The sequence below is a fragment of the Phalacrocorax carbo genome, chromosome 7, assembly GCF_963921805.1.
Source record: "Phalacrocorax carbo chromosome 7, bPhaCar2.1, whole genome shotgun sequence".
In the NCBI taxonomy this organism is placed as follows: Eukaryota; Metazoa; Chordata; class Aves; order Suliformes; family Phalacrocoracidae; genus Phalacrocorax; species Phalacrocorax carbo.
This window is the reverse complement of record NC_087519.1, coordinates 25,109,830-25,131,764: the sequence shown is the minus strand read 5'-3', so window position 1 is coordinate 25,131,764 and position 21,935 is coordinate 25,109,830. Positions and strand designations below refer to the sequence as shown.

The following is a 21,935-nucleotide window of genomic DNA, read 5'->3' as shown; positions in this document are numbered from 1 at the left end:
GAGTGTCTGTAACAGGAGGTAGAAAGCTGAGCCGTTGGGTGAAATGATTCCTAAGTAACATCCGCACGGACTCGCTACTTCCCTCCTATGGGGCGATTTGTGCGTGTGCAAACAGGGAACGGTTCACCCCTTGGACCTTGCTGAAGCAGAACTCCGTTCTCCTTCCTCTCCTTTGACTCCTCCGTCTGTTCCTTGATCTCCTAAGTCAAGGTGTTCTGCTGGAATAGGGATGTTTATGAGACAAGGTGATCGTATTTTGCGGGGCTAGAAGACCAGTCCTGCACGTACAAACTCAAAACTCAAGCAATCCAGTGATCTGACAGGTAAGATCTTTGTCGAAAACCTTCCCGATGAGATAGCATTCATTTAAATACAGACATATTATCTCATGACAGGGGCATTTGACACCAGCCCTCTAACCAACGCTTACACTCAAGTACTTCAGTGTGCTGGATGGTTTGGTCAGGGGGCAGGGTAACGGAGGGCTGCTCGCTGCAGCCACCCATGCAGCGCCACATGCCACCAGGTTGTTCCTTTCGCTACAGCTCTTCACAAAAGATGCACAAGTTCATCATCAGAAGAAACAGGCCGCTACGATGCTTGGTAAAAGGTTGTGTCCGGTTTATTAACTCAGAGGAAGAAAACTCAAGGCCAGTTTTAAAGCTGATGTGCAACAGAAGTTGTGAGAAGTAAAAACCACGGGGAGAAAAAAAAAACAACCCCACGACGCCACCCCCCGGAGAAGAGCGATTAAAAAGCTCTCGTCCCCCTGCGCCTCGCCTCTTCCCGGGCACCGCCCGGTTTGCGCTGCCGGGCTCCCACGCCCGGCCCCTCGCCCTCACGGCGGCGGGCTAAGGAGAGGCCTCCCCGAGGCGGCCCGGCGGGCCCCGCCGCGGCCTGAAGGCAGGCGCCGCAAGGCAGGCAGCGGGGCCGGGAAGACAAAGGGAAAGCTCCGAGTGGCCCCGCCCAAGAACGACGAGGTTCTCCCCGCCCCGCCGCCAAGGCCCAGCCCGGGGCAACCCCGCCTCGCCGGCGCCACGGGGGCCGCTGGGACGTGTAGTCCTCGCCCCCCGCGCAGCCGGACTCTCCGTCCCAGCAGACCCCGCGCCTGAGCCCCGCCCTCCCCGCCCCCGCGCCTCCGCCCGCCGCCTGCCGGGCCCTGTAGTCCCCGGAGGCGCCTCCCCCGCCCGCCAGCTCCGGGCCGGAACTACACCTCCCGGCATGCAGCGCGGCGCGGCCTCCCTCGCCCCGCCTCCGCCGTGTTGTTGCGACCGGCCCGGCCCTCCCTCCCCACCCTGCTCCCTCCGCCCACCGGAGCTCGGTATCCCGGGACGGCCCGCAGTGGCGGCGGCGGTGGCGGCTCCGTGTGCTAGGGCCTGGCATGGCACCGCGCTGCCCTTCGTGCGGGGAGCGTTGGCTGTAGGTGTGGCGGCGCCCGGGGCCGGGAGGGCCTCCGGGGCGGGGGGAGGAGTGTGAGGGGGTGAGGGATCCCTGAGGTACCGGGAGCGGGGGGGAGGCCGTGGGCCCACCGTGACAGGGGAGCGGTGAGCCTGGGGACCCCGGAGAGGGCCGGCGGGCCTGGGCTGGGTTTGAGGGGTCGTGCTGGGTTGGGGGTCTTCCGTTGCCAGGGCGGAGGGGATCTGGGGGCAGAAGTGGGGAACACTGGTCGGGGAGTGCCCAGGGGCGGTGTAGGGTTGGGGTTCCCTGAGGGGGAAGAGGTGCAATGGGGAGCTGAGCCTTGCAAGTGGGTGTACTGGGGAGAATAGGAGCAGAGGGTATCCTCGGTGAGAGGATTACTGGGGAGGAGTGGGAGGAAAGGGGTGTCTGAGGATAACGCTGTGGGCTGTGCTGGGGAGAAGATGTTGGGGGTGGCGGCGAGGGGATAGTGCTATAGGGGCAACTGTAATACTGGGGAGCACGCTGAGGTGATGATGGGGGAAATGCTGCCCAAGGCTTTGTCAGCGTATATCATTGAAGTGAGGTTCCTTGACAGATCTATCTGGAAGGTATGTCTGGAAGGAGTTGAGAAATGGGGTTTGCAAGGAGGGGCTGGCATGCTTAGAATCGGCTGGTAGGTTCAAGGAGAAAAGGATGAAGGTAGCTCTTGGAGAATGAGCCAGGCTTCGAGAACTTCAGGTTAGAGCTGTTGTGTTCTTGCTTGTTGCAGCTGACCAGTGGATGAGAAAGCATCGCTTTCCTGCTGTGCTACAACATCCCAACCCTCCCTGATTTTGCAGAAGCAGATGTCTGACCATCCTTTAGGCATGGCTCACTTGAGAGAATTTGCCAGCCAGGTAAGCGGCAATTAAAATTTTGTTTTGAACTCCTGTATCTAGAACAAACATAATGCCCCCAGAAAATCACTCTTTATCTCTCTTGTACGCATCTCAGCTTACTCCTGTTAGCCAATTGATTTGTGTTTTAGTCCACAGTGGTGTTGGGCCGACAGAGTTAGGTTGCCAGCCATATAGAATGGGAATTCTTCACCCAGTACGGTGGCTTTCTCTGAGGTTAACTTCCTGGGAGACAGGACTCATTGGCGCTCTGAGTATTTTTGGGAGTACGAGTCTAGAAATGGGAACAGAAAAGCTGTGTGTGCAGGCTGTGCCAGACATCCCTTTCTGAAGTGTTCCTAACTGTAGCCCGAGAAAAACAGTGCTTGTAACCGTAATGCATAAGAGAGAGATATTTGATACTGAACGTTTAACTGTTCTGAGAGAGATACCAGCCTCAGTGGATGTGGCTAAATCCTGTTGTTGTGATGACTTTTTCATAAGAGGAATGTGGAAGGATGATGTCATGATTTGGGACTAAAAGCTAAACCACATTAATAGTACTGGCTTGAATCTTCTTTCTTCTGAATTTGGTTGTGTGGTGTGTTTGATTATTGGCAGAAGTCAATACTGAATGTAGGTGTTGTTAAACCATGTTTTGTGAGAATTTTGTACTTATATACAATAAATGATATGATACTAAAAGCTTTAGTGGTTTGAGGTGATGCTTTCTCCAAGCCTTTTTCTGATTTAAAACTGATTTGCATTGCATCTTAGTTTGCATGCTGTCTTTCACATAAACGGTTTCCCCAAAGTGTGTATGAAATTAAATGCAAATATAGTTCCTGAGTGAGTCATAGTACAGGGAGAGGATTGAAGGGAATAGGAAAGGATACTGTCTGGTTAAGGCTGAGAGCTGAGCTCTGTAGCTACAGAGGAGGTTGCTCTGAAGCTTTTTTGTACATAACATTCACTAATGCAGCTTATCAGAGTTCCAGTAGTCACATCTCTGAAGGTATTATGCAAATGTAAGACATTCTCAGATTCTGTCATCCCATGACTCTCTGTCTGGTCCTGGAATAGGGAAGCAGTCTGTGCTGTCCATTCCTTTGGTCTCTTCAGAAATCCTTGATGGGACTTCATAATCTATGTAACTGAGGCTTGCTGGAAGGGCAGTAGGAGCTAACCTGCCCACTAAAGTTTCGTGAGCAGTGGGAGGTACTGTGAAAATTGAGGTGTGTCAGAGGCTTGACTTGTCTTTGATTCCCACTTCTGTTGCTGATATGCAGGATTACTTTTGGCAGATCCCCAGGCCGCTTTACCTCTTTGCTTCCATTTCCATGCCTCAGCTAGTTGGCTCTCTCTCTTTTCTTGGCTGCCCTTTGCTATGTACATACAGCACAGTGTGCCTCTGGTCTTTGTTGGGAGCTCTATCTGCTAGATGATGTATTTGCGTCACAGTGTGTAAAGCTCTGATCTGAGCTCTGTTTCTAGTTTTGTTGTTCCTTATGTGACCTTGAAGAAGCTGCTCAAGTTTTCTGGCTAAGTAATGCTTCACTCCCTTGAAGCAAAAGAGTACTATCTATGAAGCAAGTTAGGAGTCTCAGACAAATTTGTATTTTTCGAAGTGTTGAACATGAACTTCCCTCTTGTCTATATTCCAGAAGTTCAAAACGGTCTCAGGTTTAGCAGTTGAAAAGAGCTGTGCACAGGTTTCATATAGACAGGGAAGCTTTCAACTGTTTCCAGATACAAAGCTCGTTGGCCCAAAGAGAATGTAGTGCCTGCTGCAGACATCTCTGATGGTGGCCCTGAGGTTAGTGCGTAGCGTAGAGTGTGGGTAATGCTGGATGGGAAGTTGGGGAGGAGAGGAGGCAATGAAGGAAAGAAGGTCAGTAGCTGAGATTTATTAAAACCAACTTCTTCCTTCCACTGTGTTTGGCAGATGAAAATGGTGTTTGTTTGGCTGGTTGGAAAGCGCTCTAGTCAGAAGTGACACTAAATGATGCTGTAGTTCCATATAAAAATTTGGAGGATGCCAAACTCCTGGTCAGCTTCAGCTCTTAAAGTATTGTGGCCTTGGCAATCTTCTGTTACAGACTTCTCCCATACAGAACAGCAGTTCTGATCCTGACCTGCCCCAGACCAAGAACTCCCACTTCCGAAAGGGTTTAAGCACCTCTCAGTGGTTCATGCAGCAGATGCAGGTGTGACTCTTGCTCACAATGCTGAATATGACTCTTGAGAGTGAGTTCCAGACGGACACAGCCCAGAGGGAAGACCGTGAGCTGTTTCAAAGAGTATTTGCTTCTGTTCCCAATATGCAGCTTATCTTTCCAGGTAGTAGCTTTGAAATGAGGGTAGATATTTACCCTTCTTCTCTAGTCTCCTCTGAAAGGCTAAGGAATTCTCTGCACCTGGAGGTGGCAAAGCTGCCAAACCCATTCTTTCCCCTCGAAGCAGCTGGTGTTACTGTCAGGCATGTGTCATAACACACTGGAATTCTTAATTCCTGGTGTCTGCAGTGAGTCACTCTGTTTTAAAACATGGCATCATCAGTCATGATGGCAAACACTTCCACCCCAGTCATGACAGATCATCCTTCTTTCCTGTGCTGTGAGATTAGATCCTGGAGGGCACAAGTGGAGCACATCACTAGTAGATTGTCCTCATCCCTCTCAAACTAATTCCTTCCCCATCCTGCATGTACAACTAAGATAGTGCTTTATGTGCTCTCCCCCAAAGCCTGTTCATGCCTGACTGAGCCACTCTAGTGTCTCACTGCTCTCAGTGGGGAGAAACAGCATGAGGCTTTTTGCTCTAGAACTGCTGTGTAATTGACATTCAGTCAAGCAAAAAGGTACAATGAAGTGACAGTCCCTTAAAGGCTTTACATGTTGTAGTGGAACAAGGAGCAGCAGCTGGTCAGCTAACTCTTCAGACTCTGGCCTTGAGCTCCATTTTGCAGCCCTGGTGGATTCTGTGAATGTAGAAGAAAATAGAAAGATCCCAACCTGGTGAGCAGTTGCAAAGTTGACAGGTGTAATAAGCTTCTTTGGGTTATCTGTGCTCGTTTACGTAGCTGTAAAGCATTTCATCTGGATTCTGTTCCTTTCTAGTAATGAAATTTTTCAGGTGTGTTTGTAGCTGTTCAGCCCCAGAACATGAATTTGCAGCCAGGGTGGTTCTCTGACAAGACTGGCGCTGAGATCAATTAATATTTAGAAAAGGGAAAGATCCTGCTTGTTATGCCCCCTCATTGCCGTGGTCTGCACGTGCAAATTATTGGGGTAAAGGAGAGTCAGGCTACACAGAATATGTTCTCCCCTGCTCTTCCCTCCTTGGGCCCCCTGAGTGCGGCAATGTGCTTGTCTTCTGATGGAGTGGTGCACTTGCATAGCTCTCCGTTCTTGGTATAACTGCATTTGTTCAGCTGTCTGGCAAGGCTTGTATGCTCATCAACCTGACATTTGCTCATCAGCTGTGAGTTACTATGTGGTAGCTCCAACAGGAACTTTTTTAATGGACCAGAGGTTCTGAGCACGTGTCCTGCAGGTTAGCATGATTTTATCTGTCTTATTTTGTCACAGGAATTCAGAATTGCTTCCATGAAAATGCCATCTGGCAATGTCTTCTGTGGTGTCCACAATGGCAGTTCACAAGGTGTTCCACTGGGCAGGCATTGGCCTGCTTGAACCGGGGACGTGCCTATTTCTTCCTCCATGTTTACAGAAAGTGAAGAAATTCATTAGCAGACTCTGTTCTGCAGCAGGCGTCCAAGAGACTGTAACCATGGCTAGAATGACTCCCTACCACTTTGCCCCATACTCGCTCACTAGGTTCTGGCTGTTGCTGGATATGACTTGTGTGATTTTGGCAACTCTGTCAAGGGATGCATGTCCTCAGGGCCTCTATAGAGTCATACTCTTGCCCTGTCACCTGAGAGCTCTGAAGCATTTTCAGGTCAGTTTTGAAGTGACAGGTACTGGGAAAGTAAATCCAGTACCTACAAACAAAATTTCCTGGTCCGGCCTAATGTGGTAGGCCTGTCTCTTCTGCTCATCAGAATTGTATTATTTTCCTGAGTCCCCTGGGCAAAGTTTCCCTGTGCTTGTCACGAAGGTTTGTCTCCTTCGTCACCCCTACCTGAACTGCTTTGTTCCACAGAAAACAGGATAAACTGACATCGAAGTTTAGAAGCTTGTTTACAAAGCTGTCTCTGATTATAGAGCCTGATACATAAAATGGTGGTTGTCCCAAAAGCTGCTTGCAGTAGCCAGTGCTCTTACGTTTAATGTCCTATTCTTGAAGAATCAGGGCTGATTCTTCAATGTGTCATGCCAGGCTAAGGAAGGGAGCAGTCACTTGCACCTTGCCATTTCTTTTCTCATGGAAAAACTACTTCCGTGGGAGGGTAGGAAGGTTTCCTTGCAGGGTTGCTTCCCTGTGGGATTCATATGGATAGTGTTTCCTTTACCAGCTGAGCCAGGTGCTTCTAAGAGATGATCCTCTTTCTCTCCCTGATGTGTGGAGTGGCTGATGTGGTGAACGGCATTTTTATGGTGCAGTGAGTGACTGTGCAGGGTAACGTCTGGGCCACCTTGCTGCCTCTTCCTGTAAGTTGGTCAAGGTGGAAACTGCTCCTGGCCTCTTGTGAACCTGGACTAGCCAGACTGTTCTCCCTGTGCTGCAGTCATCATTCTCATGTTGTCTCCTGGCACTTCTCAAGCTCAAATCCTCTTCCTGTCCCCTGCCTCCCTTTCTCCAGTCCCTGTTATGTATCTCCAGTTCCTTTCATCTCTGCATATCACTTTCAGTCTGTTTCGAGTGCATTTTTCAAAGTACAGCCTGTTCGGGTGTTGCCATGGATGCACAAGGATATTTGGTTATCCTTCTGTATCTTGGACTGGAATGCACATGGAAATCCTGTTGAGTGAGCTGACTGTAAAGCTCACTCTGGGCCTGGCTTACTCCATATAGCGATGCACTGGGCCCAGAAGGCAAACAACCTGCAATGACTGGCTGGCTTAATCATTAAGCAGCACCTAGGGCTGCTCAGTGATGGCCTGCTGCTAGAACCTGGTGTTAGATGGAAGAATGCAGCTGCCCTGTTCTCAGATAAAATCTGTGCCGGTTCAAGGCCCTTGCAAGGGAGCAACGGTGATATGTTGGAGGTGAGACTGAGATGGTCTGGGTGTGGCAAACTCACTGTAATGGTTTGGCTGCTTCCTGTAGTTCAGGCCATATTTTCCAGATTTTTTTTTTTTTAATTAGACTTATTTTTTAAAAAGGCAGAAAAACTAATCACAAAGAGCCTTTCAGTAGCATGAAGCAGAGCAGGACCTCCTGGTCTGCAGCTGGGTAGAATGAAATAACATCAGAAAATTATTCTGATTCTTCCCTTTCTCGTCCATGCTCATCTTAAAAAAGAGTTAACTTCAAAGCTGCTGTTAAAGAGTCAGTATTTCTCTGATGATGGTGTTACTAGCTTTCCAGTTCATGTGCTTATCTAATGAGGGAAATGCTATTTGCTTTTGCATCTGGGCTTGCCAGCCAGAGGAGAGGCTGTTCCAGAAAAGCAGGTCTGCAGATGGAGTGTCCGTTCAGCTCTCCTGCCTCCTCTGGGATGGGCAGGTGTCTGGCCTCCTTGCAGCTGACCTTCCAAAAGGTGTGAGGCTCCCTCTGCTATGAAGAGAGCTGAGCTGGGTGCTGCCTGGAAATCAGGCTGCTGCAGAGACGACCGCTAATGTGAACTGGTATTTATATTACTGGACTATTTCACTCTCCAAACAAGTAGGGAAGGGCACAAACCTTTCAAATAATTCCAATCTTTGAATGCAGGAAGGCAGACTGGGGAAACATCCTTGTGAACTTCCTACAGCCTCATGCTTCTGCCCATTTTCTCATCTGAATCTTCAGAAGAAGGCTGGTTCTGGTACACCTTGCCTGCCTTATTATTTAAGTGTGAACAAGTGCTCGCTCATGGAGTTGCTTTGGCACCAATTCGGTGCCTGCAATAGAACAGTCTTGTCCCAAAGCAGCTGACGCTCCTTAGAGATATGTGCTGACATTCTCCTTCTGGGCTTCTCTCCCCTTCCTCTCCCACTACAGGCTGCAGGGGCAGAAGGCCCGTGTAAAAGGCTTCTTCAGTTTTTCTCTTCTTGGATATGTTCTGTGTTAAATTTCTTAGCATGTGGAGACCTTTTAGGATACATGCGTGCCGGGTGAATTAAACAACATGGTAGATGCATAAGCAGGGAGATGAGCTGTCTGAGTAGGCATGGTGTGCTGCAGGCTGCCCTGGGACTTCATCGACTTTTCCCATCTCTGCTTTCTGGTTTAGCACTCCAGGGTGGATCCTGAGGAGCTGTTCACCAAACTGGAGCGGATTGGCAAAGGATCGTTTGGTGAAGTATATAAAGGGATCGACAACCGCACCAAGGAGGTGGTTGCAATCAAGATCATTGATCTGGAGGAGGCTGAGGATGAAATTGAGGACATTCAGCAGGAGATCACTGTGCTCAGCCAGTGTGATAGTCCCTACATCACCCGGTACTATGGCTCCTACTTGAAGGTAGGACAAAGCCATGGCAATTCTCTTGCCAGCAGTTTGGGAATGGGGCGGGCATCTCTGTGGGTGCTGCAGCTGATGGTGGCATACAGCACTGTGAGTGTCATCGTGGCAGCAGGAACAGCAGTGGCTCTGCTCATTGCATTTATGTGGTCTTTAATAGGAAGCTGGGCTTTAAGACACTTGTAAAGCACGTGGAAATGAGGTGCCTGGTACAGCGTGGTCCCAAGAGAAGGGCACTTCACTGGAGAGAAAATTATTCATTGAAGAGGCTGACCTCTCCCTGGTTTGACCATTCTTGAAAGGAAGTTTTCCAAAATGCCACAGTTTTAAGGTAGTACCACTGAGGGCATAAAGCATAAAGCCCTGGAAAGAAGGGGAGTTTTTGTGACCTTGTGATCATCATTTCATCAGAAATTATGAAAACAACGTGAGTCTTCACAGGAGTGTTGATACCGCTTCCATTGAGAACAAGTTGAGGAGTCCTCAATGGAAGCTGCTAGTAGTCATGACCAGAAGCGGCCTCTGCATGCTGGCTGCTGGAGATGTATGTAACAATGGGTCTGCAGCAAAAACAGTTCTTGAGCTCTTTGGATCCTGATCATTCCTTCCATATTTTTCAAAGGCCATAATGCATTTTCCTAGCCTTCTACTGAAAACATCAAGCAAGCTGTGGTTTCATGGATCTGCTGCTTATTCCCTAGCAGGACTCTGTGAATGTCAGTCTGGAAATCTCTTCTCTTGAGGAGCAAGAGTGTCTTGCTGATCGTACCCTTCAAGCTGGCAGTCCTGTTAATAAGACCAAAGGCTGCAAAGCTCCCCTGTCATTGTCAAGAAGGAGATGCACTAGATCTGTTGGAGTGATGTTAAATGACTCCAACGTGGGAATATACATATCTCTGTGGGCTGTGTAGTCTGGTGCCTGTAGGGGCCCTAAGCTTGCTCAGGTAAAACCGCAGACTGAGAGAAAGAAATGTACTGGGGGCAGGTCCACTGCTGTATTGCTGTGTCAGCAGGAAAGAGGGAGCTCTGAGCTCCCTCGAGCATCTGAGAGCTGTGGTGTGCAGTATCTCTTGGGTTGTGCACAGGACTATTCATGTGTCTTGCTGCCTCTGGGGAGTTTCACTTTTCTGCCTGCTTTTATTATTGTCTTTGCTCTTGATTTGTGCTCTTTGCTTGCAGGGCACTAAGCTGTGGATAATCATGGAGTACCTAGGAGGAGGTTCAGCACTGGATTTGGTAAGTATGCAGTAAGCTCTGCACCATGAAAAACGTTGGCTGGAGCCTTGGTTTGTGAAGTGCCTGAAAGCCAGACACTCGACTTGCCACATACCATCTTCTTGACAGCCCTGTGCCTGAAGAGTAGGCAGTGCAGGACAGATGTGCTGGTTATGCATATGCTAGGTCAGAGGAAACATTTGCATGGAGCTCAGCTGTCAAAGCATTGTTCTCTGGCGTGCATCTTACCAGGTGTTTGATAATAAAAATTACATTTAAGAAGTTACCCCAGGCTTTAAGGGAATACAAACGCAGGATTAACACATGGGCAAAGTTTTGCTGTGCTGTATTCTGTCACAGGATTTTGCTTTTCTCTTTAGGACAATAAAGCCTGTTTTTCCAGAGCAGTAACTAAGGTCATGTAGTGAAAACTGCTGAGCCTGCTCTGACTTGGAGGAAGGGTGAGGGGGGAGCTGTCATCAGCAGAAGACGTCTTAGTGTCAGAACCTCAATTATTGCACTGAGAAGGCAGGATTTGTTTAGAGAACTGATTGAAAGGAGAAGAGCTTTGATACAATACTCCACAGCCAGAGGGTGGAAGTTGTCTCTGGGCTCCTGCAGTGGCTAAAATTCAGTTCTTGCATGCTAGCAGAGAGACTTGAAGAGGAGAAACGTGTTCTGTTCACCACTGTATTTCCAGGCCAAAGTCAGAGATAAGCATCCTGCTGTTTGTCTGGGAAGTTCTTAATAGGCTAACAGAAACCCCCCCCGAGATTTTCCATTTAATGTTGCCAGGTGCAAAGTCAAGCATTCTGCTTGCAGAGTGCACACCAGGCGGGCAGTAGGTGCTTCCCACTGAATGGGATCTGCTTGGCCAAGGTTTCCAAGGAACCGAGGGGCTGGAAAATCAGTCATCAGTCACCCTCCTTTAAGTCGTCTTTCTGCCCTTTATCAGCTGAAGCCGGGACCGCTGGAGGAGACTTACATAGCTACTATCCTGAGAGAAATCCTAAAGGGTTTGGATTATCTACACTCTGAGAGGAAGATCCACAGGGACATCAAAGGTAAGAGTGGATAGCTCAGCCCTCTTTCTTGTAAGGGATGTTACTAACTTAAGATTCAGAAGTATTATACAGCAATAAACTGAGAAGTTTCGAAGACTCTTAGTGCTGCTTTTCCTGTTGGGTTGCTTGTTTGTGAATCTGATGCTTATCATTTTATTGCAATTAATGTTTTTCATGTCTTTAGGGTTTAGAGTAACAGTAAGGATCTGTCACTCTGGCATTTGTCGTTTGGACAGGCAGGGGGCTAAAGTGATGAAAGGCACGCTCAAATTTTAGCTGACTCTTATGTCTGGACATTTGCTTTACTGCTGGACCCCATGGCCTGTGTATGCTGGTTATTGTGGTTATAATTTTTTGTGAAGGTGAACTGTCCTCAGGCAGGGTTCACAGCCCTAGAAAATCAGGGCAGCTTGTGTCAGCTTATCCTGTTACTGATTTTTGTAGTCATTGGCCATATGCAGTGTAGGGAGACCTGCCTCTCACAGAGCAGTCTGACACTGAGCACAGAGCATCAAAGGACAGCAGGAGGGTGGGAGGGTAGCACTGTGGAGACATGGCCAGTGTTGGATGCCAACTGCCCTGACCCTCTCTGCAGGAGGGGATGTGAACAAGCAGAGCAGAGAAACTTCATGTAGGGAGATGTGTAGAAAAGGTTCCATTCCATATGTGAGACTACAGGTTTCTGGTGCTGCAGGCCATGCAGGACTGCCAGCATGCTGGAGAAATGCTGAAAGTTGGTAGGCAGGGTGTCTCTCAGAATGAAAAGTCCTGAAAAAAACCCAAAACCTAAACATCCCAAAACCTCAGCAATGCCACTGTCTTAAGCTGAGTGAGTGGGAAGCAGTACAAGATCAGACCTTGTGAGCTCTTTAGAAGGGTCTGCTATCTAACCTGTGCTGAATGCTGCTCTGAAAACAAATCAAGACCTTTTGAGGTATCTTGGGCCATGTTGCCCTCTCCCCTTTGTGTGGCCAGGAATCACATCTAGTTGATTATGTGGCCCTTCACATCTACTCATTGCTACTACCCTAGAAATATTCCCCTTCTGATCCAGCCAAGTGTATGAACTTGTTCCATGTTACCCAGCAGAGGTCAGAGCATGAGAATGCGCTGGAAATCTGAGCTGAGAGTTTTCACTGGGGCAAAGGAGGATGCCGCAGGATGTCAGTTCTCAGTATTCAGTTCTGTGTGGGCTGGAGATGATTCAGAAACCAGTGGACTTAACGCTTATTTGTGTGAACAGCTGCCAATGTGCTACTTTCGGAACAAGGAGATGTGAAACTGGCTGACTTTGGAGTGGCTGGACAGTTGACAGACACACAAATCAAGAGAAACACCTTTGTTGGGACTCCATTCTGGATGGCACCAGAGGTTATCAAACAGTCTGCTTATGATTTCAAGGTGAGCTGGGAGCAGGAGGGGGATGCTAACTGGTGCTACTACATATGAGATGGCGCTAGGGTTAATATAGGGATTGGAAGTGCTGTTTGATGCAAGAATGATACTTTCCCATTACAGTTCAGGGTCTGTTGGAGGAGTTTCTGTTAGACATGAAACGCCCTATCTGATTTTATGTGATCAGCCCTTTAGCTGTGCTAAAGTTGCCTGCTTCCATGTTAGAGAATTGCTCCTTGGTGTTCTGTGCTCTCACTGTTGTTGCTTGTCTTTCAGGCAGACATCTGGTCTCTTGGAATTACAGCCATTGAACTAGCAAAGGGAGAGCCTCCAAATTCTGACTTGCATCCTATGAGGGTTCTTTTTCTGATCCCCAAAAATAACCCTCCAACACTTGAGGGTCACCACAGCAAACCCTTCAAGGAGTTTGTGGAAGCCTGCCTCAATAAGGATCCTAGATTTGTGAGTATTGCTGTCCATCTGTGAATTTGGGTAATGCATTGCAGAGGTCAAAGATTTATTTAGCAGGAAGACCTTTTGGTGCAAGGCTCCTAGAGAGAAGGAAGCACTGAGCTTGCAGAATGGATGGGCAAGCCTGGCAAGAACTGAAGTCAGTGCACTTGCACATTTAGTGTACCGAGGTGGTTAGCTGTAGCATGCTTTCCTTATTTGCTCCAGAGGCCGACAGCTAAAGAGTTGCTAAAGCACAAGTTCATCACACGCTACACCAAGAAAACCTCATTCCTAATGGAGCTGATAGATCGATTCAAGCGCTGGAAGTCGGAGGGCCATGGAGAAGATTCCAGTTCTGGCGATTCTGATATGTATGTACATGTTCCCCATGAAAGGGTGCCCCTGCTATACCCTCATGCCCCAGGGTAGCCTACTGCAAGTAGCTCGTGTCCTTTTCCCCACCTGGGTCAGAGATCTTATGGTAGCTCAGGGAGACCTGTGGGCATCTGTCTGGGAGCAGGTGACTGCCACCTGAAGAAACAGGCTGTTACTGTAACCTGTGGAGCCTCTTTGCTGAGCATAAGGAATCAGAAGTACTAACAAGCAACATCTAGCATGAGCATTACAAATAAAACAAGGCTCTTGTTGCCTATATTTCATGCACATTCAGTTAAATACATCACCTTTTGAAGAGCTGCATGCTTTAGTAACTATGGTAGCAGCTGTGTATGTGTGTTTGTATATTCATGGGTAGAGAGATTTGCTACTGATGTGGAGGTTAACGAGTTCTCGGTGAGAAAAGGGCACTGTGCTGCCAGGCTGGTGTCGCAGAGATTCTCTTCACATGTAGTGATAGTGACTCCCAATGACTCTGGGAGGCTGGCTTGCAAACCTAAGCCTGGCCCCTCAAACCCTGAGCTCAGCTTGTCTTGAAATTCTCCTAAATTTAACTAGTACTTGAAACTGTCTTCAAGCTGGCTAGAGCAGAAAGGTGGTTGTGGTGATTCGGCAACATGATGTAGTCCGTGGCTCCGATCTCTGTGATACTGTATAGGGGCTGTAGAGACTGAGGTGGTTTCTCTTTAGGATTTTTATCTGGGATAGGGAAATGCCTGAAGCCCTGCAGTGATGTGACACTGCATATGGTGGGGGAGAGCATGTGACTATGGGAATGTGTGGGTAAAACACCCAGTGTACAGAGCTGAGGCTTTGTCTTGACCTCCTCCTTTTCATGTGCAGTGATGGAGACACAGAGGATGGAGATCAGGGTCCCATCTGGACATTTCCACCAACTATTCGCCCCAACTCCTTGAGCAAGCTGCACAAAGGAATGGCTCTTCATGGTTCGCAGAAGGTCTGTTTGCCATCTGTTCCTTCAGAAGTGGACTGAACTCACACAAACTTTTGAGGGTCTTGAGAAAGCTGTATTCTAAAATTCACTTCAGTCTGGTGTCAAGGGCTAGTGCCCCAGAGTTGCCTCTTGCACGCTGTGAGGGTACTGCAGTCTGTGGCTTTCCTGAGACCTGGTGAGGGGACTGCTGGGAATTTACCAAAGGCTTAGTAGTTTGTGTGCTCAGGGAGCCTTTGCCTCTGTTCTGACTTCTTTTCATGTTGCTTTCTAGCCTACTGAGCCCATCAAGAGGCAGCCACGGTCACAGTGTCTCTCCACGCTCGTTCACCCAGTTTTTGGGGAGGTGAGTAGAACCTCCTTGATGCCTGTGGTGGTTGGGGACAAAGAGATACCTGGCATGGGTGAGAAGGATTTGGGGAAAGGAGGTGGGGTGAAGTACCTACCAGGATTAAGGGACTCTGAAGCATTTGTGCCTCTGTTCAGAGGTGCGTACAGGGTGTTAGGAAAGCGAGTATGTCTCTGGAGTGTCCTCTCCAATACTCTTGTATTTCTGGAAGCATCCCATTACCGTGGTGTCTTCAGGTGAGGATAAGATCGAGGAGTACCTCTTTCTTATCTGTCTCTTAGGCTTGCTGATGCCTAGGCAACCCTGGACTCTGATGTTCCCGCCCTCTGTAGCTGAAGTGCAGCTCCTGCTAGGGCAGGCAGGTATTTGAGCTTGCCTGTCTCTGCATCTTCCCTGCCCTTATGCTGTATGCTGCTGCCCACAGCAGCATCGCTGAAGGGAATGTGGGTGGATTAGAGCAGGATTTGGCTTTGCCAATTACTAGGCCATCTTCTTCATGTATAGATGCCTGCTATTGTTAGCACACCAAGGCTAAGGAGTTATCTACTGTCCAGCCTGTGGAAGGTAGGCAGAGAAAATGGGTCTGGAAAATCCACCCTGTTTCCCTGTCTTGTGTTCTGGGTGGGGATGTAGAGTTGAAGCAGAAGCTGCCATTGATGATGGGATAGTGTCTGTATCAGCAGAGAGTTGAATTGTCTCTCCAGCTGGGTGATGTTTTACAGGAGGAAGAGAGGATGATAATCATAAGGGAGCTACTGGCTTCTGTTGCAGTTTCCAGCAGAAGCATAGTAAGGGAGGTTCTGTTTTGGTAGAAGTTGCTTACACAGATGCTGCATGTCAGGGTTCTGTCCTTGGGGTGCTGGGTCACAGAGACCCTTTCTCTGGTCCTGACGACTTGCTGTCTTCTGGGTCCTGATGGTGTTCCAGGGGTGGCCCAGTAGAGCGCTGTTTTTCAGGGAATACTCTCTGGACTTAAATCTCTTTTCTCTGGTCTAGTGCTCTGTGGAAAGGGTTTGCTGCAGGGCAGGAAGCAGAGGTAATTCTGAAAAGCAGGCATGCAGTACTCTTGAGACAGCACTGCTTTGGAAGTTGAGAGTTTCACTAACTGGCCTCTTCTGTATTCCACTGGGCTTGGCTTCCAGGGGCCCAGAGCATGAGGTAGAAGGTCTGGGTCTTGTAGGCCTAAACTTGTGAAATAAATTCTGATGCAGGCAGTTTGCTCCTGCAGCATAATCACTGACATCTGGTTCTCAGTCCTTTCTGTTGAGGAGCCTTCTGGGGGAGAGGGTGCTCAGAGCTATGAGTTCTCCATACCAATGAGTGCATCTTCTTGCTTCTCCATACCAACCTTGCTGCACCACTTCCAGGTGGGAAGTGGCTTCTGGGGCCTTTCATTTTTGCTAGTTTGACTCTCTTTCCCCAGATTTGCTGATCCTCCTTCGCTTTGATTAGACTTCCCTGCTGGCTCTGCTGATCCCACTCACTGAAATCAGCTGCTGGGAAGGTTCTGGGCAGTCTCTGAAATAACCTTGCTTCTGCGTGCAGTAGCAGGGGGTTGGAAGAAAACTTTTCTTCAAGTAGGAAATCTGCTTCACTGCTCGTTGCATGAGTTGTTCTTTTCAGTTTTAGTTTCCTACCAACAGCAAACTTTCTCCTTCTTGCTGTTGTACTACTGCCTCTTAGACTTGCTGGCTTTTCATCACCTCTTTCCATAAAAGGGCTGAAGCTGAGCTCTGTGAATTGAAATCTTACTGAGATGCTGTTCATAATCTTTTATATGCCTTCCCTGCATGTGTATTATTGGATATTAGTATTGAAAATGACCCATGGGGGGTCATCAACACAGATGTGGGCAACTGCACATCTGGACACTTGTCTGTCCTTTCTGGGGCAGGGGGGAAAGGTACGGTATCTGGGCAGAGGGCCAAGTGGTGAACGAAAGCCAACCCGTAAGGCTTTGTGGGGTAGAGCTCTCTAACCCCCTGCTAACCTCCAGAAAGCTCTTCTGCAGTGGATAGCACAGACTGCTCACATCACAGGCTGCTGGCCAAATGGAAGGTCAGTAACTTGGCATCAAGGGCAGATGATAAACTGGCAACTTACCTGCAGGTACACAGACACAGACCTGGTGTCTCACTTCACTCTGAGGCGGGCAGTCCTTGATCAGGTAGACATCAAATCCCTGGCTTTAGCATCACAATTATTTTTAGTCTAAGAAATCTGTATCTGTGATATGTAATTGAGTTGCCCTCCATGTCCCCTGCCTCTTCTGAATGAGCAGAGGCATGTGTGAGTTGCTCCCACGGCTGAGGCTTTCAGCAACTACCCTGCTGAAGAGGCAGCAGCTCTTCTTGGCTCGGAACCATTTATTTCCAGTGTGGGACTTGGAGCACAGGGACTGCTCCAGCCAGTGATTAGCATTCACATTGTCCTGCTTTCTGGACCATGGAGAAAAGGTGAGCTCCAACAACAGGAAAGGCAGATCCTAGAATTACAGGCAAATAACTGCGAGGCCTATGTAAGGCCCTTTATTGAGTGTAGCCTAACAGGAGCTTAATTGAACTGGACAGTGGTTAGCTGGCAGACGTCGCTTGTTCAACAAAAGGTTTTGATTTTTGTTCAGCTCATTGCATAATGATGCATGCTAGGGAAGGGGCTGCCGCATGAGCTGCTCATGTGACAGAGTAGGGAAATGCTGCAGAGGATGGGTCTGGGAGGGTCACCAACACAGACTCCTTCAGGCTCTGCATCGGTGACCCATCAGGAATTCCTTAATGACAGCGGTTTGGCTATTTCAAATTAACAACTGGAACCACATCCAAGTAGACTTGTGGCTTCTGAGGTCTAGTTGGAAGCATGCTAACAATGACAGGTGCAAACGGAGGCTTTTCATCCAGGTCAGATGCCACATGTGGTGTGTGAACTTTCCCCTGGGGAAAGCTCACTCTTGAGGAGGAGTGTTGGAGGCCAAGCGGCTCAGGATCTGTAGCGTGACGGTAGTCTCCCTCAGCCTCCTGGTCACTCAGTACATCAGGGCCTGCTTGTTAAGGACTTCAAGCACTGTTAGTACCTGGAGGAAAGTCTGAACTCCAGACATTGGACTTTCATCTTCCTGACCTACAAAAAGAGCCCTTTTTTATGTTTTTAAGAATGCGGGTGCCCTCCTGCACCCTTTTCGGGTCATAGGAAAAGGGGAAGAGTCTTAATGTCTGTACTGCGCTGCTTGACTGGTGCTTTCTGCAATGAGATAAGGAACTAACGCACTGTTTCTGGGTTGCAGCTTAAAGATAAGCACAAGCAGACTGGAGGCAATGTGGGAGCTATGGAGGAGCTGGAGAATGCCTTTAGCTTGGCTGAGGAGTCCTGCCCAGGCATCTCTGACAAACTGATAGCACACATGGTGGAGCGGGTACAAAGGTGAGTGTCCTCTAGAGTATGAGCTGGGGTGGAGCTGGCATTGAACTGAAACATTGTCGTACTCCACAGTCATAGTAAAGGTTGGTGCTGAGCAGTCAAGACACCAGAAAAGTGAATACTGATGACAGCTGGCCTAGTAGTCCCTAAGTCACTTCTTTCCTTTTAGTGGAAGCAGTTCTTCCTGCCTCAGTCCTTTCTCACACTGAACAGGTGTCTGTAGTGTAGGTGAATGTTGTAGAGCACAGAAATACGCTGCCGTTCACCTTCATCTTGCATTTTATATATATATGTATATATGTGTGTATATATATGTATTTGTACATACACACGCATATGACGTCCTGCTGGTCCCATTACCCAGGTATCAAGGACTATACAAAACGTCATCGGGATCGATTTTCTGGAATAGTGACTATCTGTTTCATTGCAAGGAATGTGCTTTACAGCGCTACGTGCAGCCAGTCACTCTGCTTGCCCAGCTTGGGTAGCAGGAAACTATTTTTCCTGAAATCAATTACTTATTAAACCAGTGAAGGAGTATAGGCTGGTAGTATTAAGTCCTTTGCTGTTCAGCAGGTGCTGCATCAAACTTCCCTCTGCTACTGACACCAAGTTCAGTTGCATCCGTGTAGTGCAGGCAACAATGTCAGATCCCAATCACAGGTTTGCCAGGCTTTATTTAACATTAATTTGGGTTTTCTCCCTTTCACAGCTGGCCATCCTAAATCTTGCCCTTTCCTCACTAGGTGAGAAACTTAATATTTGGCCCCTCACTGGTCAGAAGCTTGGAAGTGAAGTATTTTGCTCTATGCATGACCAAAGGAGCCATTCTGTGCTCTAGTTGCTAATGCAAATACAACCTGAGCTTTACAGTCTTTACACCCTTGAACTTGGGCTTTCTAAGCACTTATTTCTGCTGGGTTTAATCTGGCATAGTTAGTGCCATGTGGCTCAAGTATCCATTGGATGCCATCAAGCAAAGAAAACCCTGAGATAGTAAGGACTGAAAATAGTGGCCATCCTTGAAGGCTTCTGTAACTAATTCATTCAACCCTTCAAGCAAAAGTGCTATGGGTCTGTTTAGATTTCTCATCTAATAATCCCTTAAAGCCAGAAGGAGAACACTCTGATCTCTTCTGGATGACCTACGGAGGTCACAGAAAGTGTCCTGGTGATCCCTGCAAAAACTTGAGCCTCTAGCTGAGCAGGAGCTACTCGCAGATATGCGTGAGTGACTGCAGGGCAGCTGTTTCAGTATCGTGCACTTCTGTCAGCCTGGAATTGGCACTACTGGGCGGTGCGTGAAGCGCAAGACTTACAGAGGATTTTTTGGAGGTTTGCAAAACCTCAGAGGCCCTGGTTGGTTTCTTACTGTAAAACACCAGTGATCAAAATTTCTTATTAGCCTAAAATTGAATTTTAAAGGCATGAAAAAAGTGCCGCCTTGGCTTTTTGTTAAATTGCTGGTTTTTTTCCTTCAAGTTTTCTTTATCTAGAAAACTGGCAGCGGCATTAGGAGTGGGGACAAACATGTCCAGACTCACTCTTCATCTGCAGGCCTGCTGGCTGGTGCAGCGTGTGTGGGCTCTCTTCCAGGTGAGGGCTTGAAATGGTCAGTAGTGACCAGTTCCACCCATTATTCCTTCCTGCAGGTTTTCACACAGTCGGAACCACCTGACCTCCGCCCGCTGACACTGACATTCCCTGCTGCTGTTTTTCCAGCTTCATAAGAACTACGTCTTTAGTCCAGACCACCATCTGCTGTTGGATGTAACGTTGTGTTACGGACTCCAGGACATTTCAGAGCCTCCACATTACACGTGTTTCCATGATAACCCAGGGTGGGATTTGCAATGCAAGTACAATTTAGACCTTTTGCGGAACCTGAGATGGGATGGTCTAATTGTTTTTACAATGTAATCAATGCAGTTTTTAATTGTTTCCCTATGGATGTATCCATTTTGGCTTGGTTTGATTCACAGCTTGTTATTGGTAAATGCCTGGCTGCTGGAAAAGAGGGAGATTCTCTTCCATTGAGATATGTTTCAAAGGCGAGTCTGATGGGTTTAGCCTCCTGCCCTCCCTACAGAAGTGTTTGCGAGCACTGATGTGTGAGTGCAGGTATGTTTGGAAGCTCTCCACACATTACATCCTCTGGGAAAGTCAGAGGAGCTCTCCAGTTGTTCCGGAGGATTGCTTCAATTCCTTCACACACTACTAACGAAAAGCTTTCAAGTACAGCAGCAGCTGAGCTGATCGGCCACTGCTCTTTCCCAGCTTGTTGTTTCACGGGAGGATGGGTTTGCTGACTCAACTTTTTTTGGCTCTGGGACATCATGTTGTATTAGGTCTTGGTTCATCTAATTCAGGCAACAGCAGAACTTGCCTTGGGTCTCCAGGGAGTGGAAGGCAAAGTGGGGTTACGCTTGGTTTGGGAGCTGGTGGTTTCCTTCCTTGGTGCTTCCTGTAACTGAAGCAACGGGATAGATATGCAGGTTTGGCAGTCCTGGTCTCTAGGCTGAGCAGACACCTGTGTGTGCCCAAACCTTGCAGAAGGATTAAAAAAAGGGGGCAGGGGGAACTTAATGGCCAAAGGTGGTGATGGGGCTTCACTTCAAAAGGCAGATCGACATTGCATAGCAGCTCTCGAAGCAAGAAACCTGTCCTCTACAAAAGGATAGCTCCCATTGACAAGCTCTGGTGGTGTTTCTGAGCAGAGAAATTAAAGCATCTACTGCTGTATTGGCTGCTTGTGGTATTCCAGCAGAGCCACCCCCAACTAGCTTTGCTTTCCATGTAATACAAGTTCATAAAGCAAATCTTTAATTCAGGTAAATGCGTAAATCTTAAATCTGTACTTTAAAGGTCTAGAAAAATAGACTTAAGAAAATAACTTCTGGTAGCTGCTTGCTTAGAGATCTGCTCTCTAATTGTAAAGATATTCCTATTACATCAGCAAGACCTTGGATATCCAGATCTTTCTGTCTGGGTGGTTATGTGTGAATGATGTGGCTCACTCTAAAGCCACTGAGAACAAAAGCTGTAGCTGTTCAGCATTTTTTTTTTTAAAGATAGGCCACTTTGTTAGTAACAAGGCTTGATTTTTGGTACTTTGATTCAGACCTGTAGATTGTAAGCGCTGGGCTAAAAGGAGCTAAAAAGGACCATAAGTTCCCTCATCCCGATGTTCACTTTAGCTTATGACTATCCTTTACTCTCCCTCCCTGATGGATAAATACAGGCTCAGCAAACACCGTGAACTTGGCCGGTAGAGAAGAGGTGCTGCTGTTTGGTCTTGCTGGAGATCCGCTGCAGAGTGGTGTCTCTGGGGCAAGAGCTATCTCAGCGTCTGCATTTACGAAGAATGGAACAAACCCATTTTTTTCTTGGGAGAAGGAGTTAATGTATAGACAGAAAACCTACTGAGGTGGAAGGCAGAGGCTGCAGTCCAGCAGAAGGGCAGCTGAAGGGCTCCTGCTGCTTTTAAAGTTGCTGTTCATGACGGTAGCAAATCGTGTCAATAAGGTACCTTGTATTATTATTACTCACACACACTGCAGTGTAATGAGTAAACTTTTTAAAGAAAACAATCCCCACGAACTTCATCCAGTATTCAAAGCAACAATGGTTTTAGTTTTTAAAAACATTGAAAGGGATCTGCCACTTTCAATAAAGTAACAAAACAAATGAGGCTGGTGTAACTTTGTATTATTAGGGAAAAGGTATTTGTTCAAGCTGCTTTTCTTTCTTCCCCTGCGTCTTCCTGCCTCACGTTGATCTAACAGTGACCTGTGGGACAGACCCAGTTAAGGACTTTTTGGGCGAGGAGGTAATACAGTGAAAGGGA

General features: G+C 47.9%; 1 protein-coding gene across 1 annotated transcript; it reads left to right on the top strand.

The window, feature by feature from the left end:
- The first annotated feature begins 1,288 nt into the window (after positions 1–1,288).
- Positions 1,289–21,778, top strand: STK25 (serine/threonine kinase 25). The gene is made up of 12 exons (XM_064457043.1): positions 1,289–1,419; positions 2,168–2,294; positions 8,617–8,847; positions 10,027–10,083; positions 11,018–11,126; positions 12,370–12,527; positions 12,798–12,983; positions 13,200–13,345; positions 14,214–14,328; positions 14,597–14,668; positions 17,952–18,088; positions 19,741–21,778. Exons 2-12 carry the CDS (start codon positions 2,244–2,246, stop codon positions 19,778–19,780), a joined length of 1,302 nt encoding a protein of 433 aa, XP_064313113.1. The 5' UTR covers positions 1,289–1,419; positions 2,168–2,243; the 3' UTR covers positions 19,781–21,778.
- The last annotated feature ends 157 nt before the right edge of the window (positions 21,779–21,935 follow it).

Excerpts from the sequence above, each read along its gene's own strand:
- STK25 (XM_064457043.1), top strand. The coding sequence starts at position 2,244 with ATGTCTGACCATCCTTTAGGCATGGCTCACTTGAGAGAATTTGCCAGC. Across the intron at positions 11,127-12,369 it reads GATCCACAGGGACATCAAAG|CTGCCAATGTGCTACTTTCG; the intron begins GTAAGAGTGGAT and ends TTGTGTGAACAG. Across the intron at positions 18,089-19,740 it reads ATGGTGGAGCGGGTACAAAG|GTTTTCACACAGTCGGAACC; the intron begins GTGAGTGTCCTC and ends TCCTTCCTGCAG.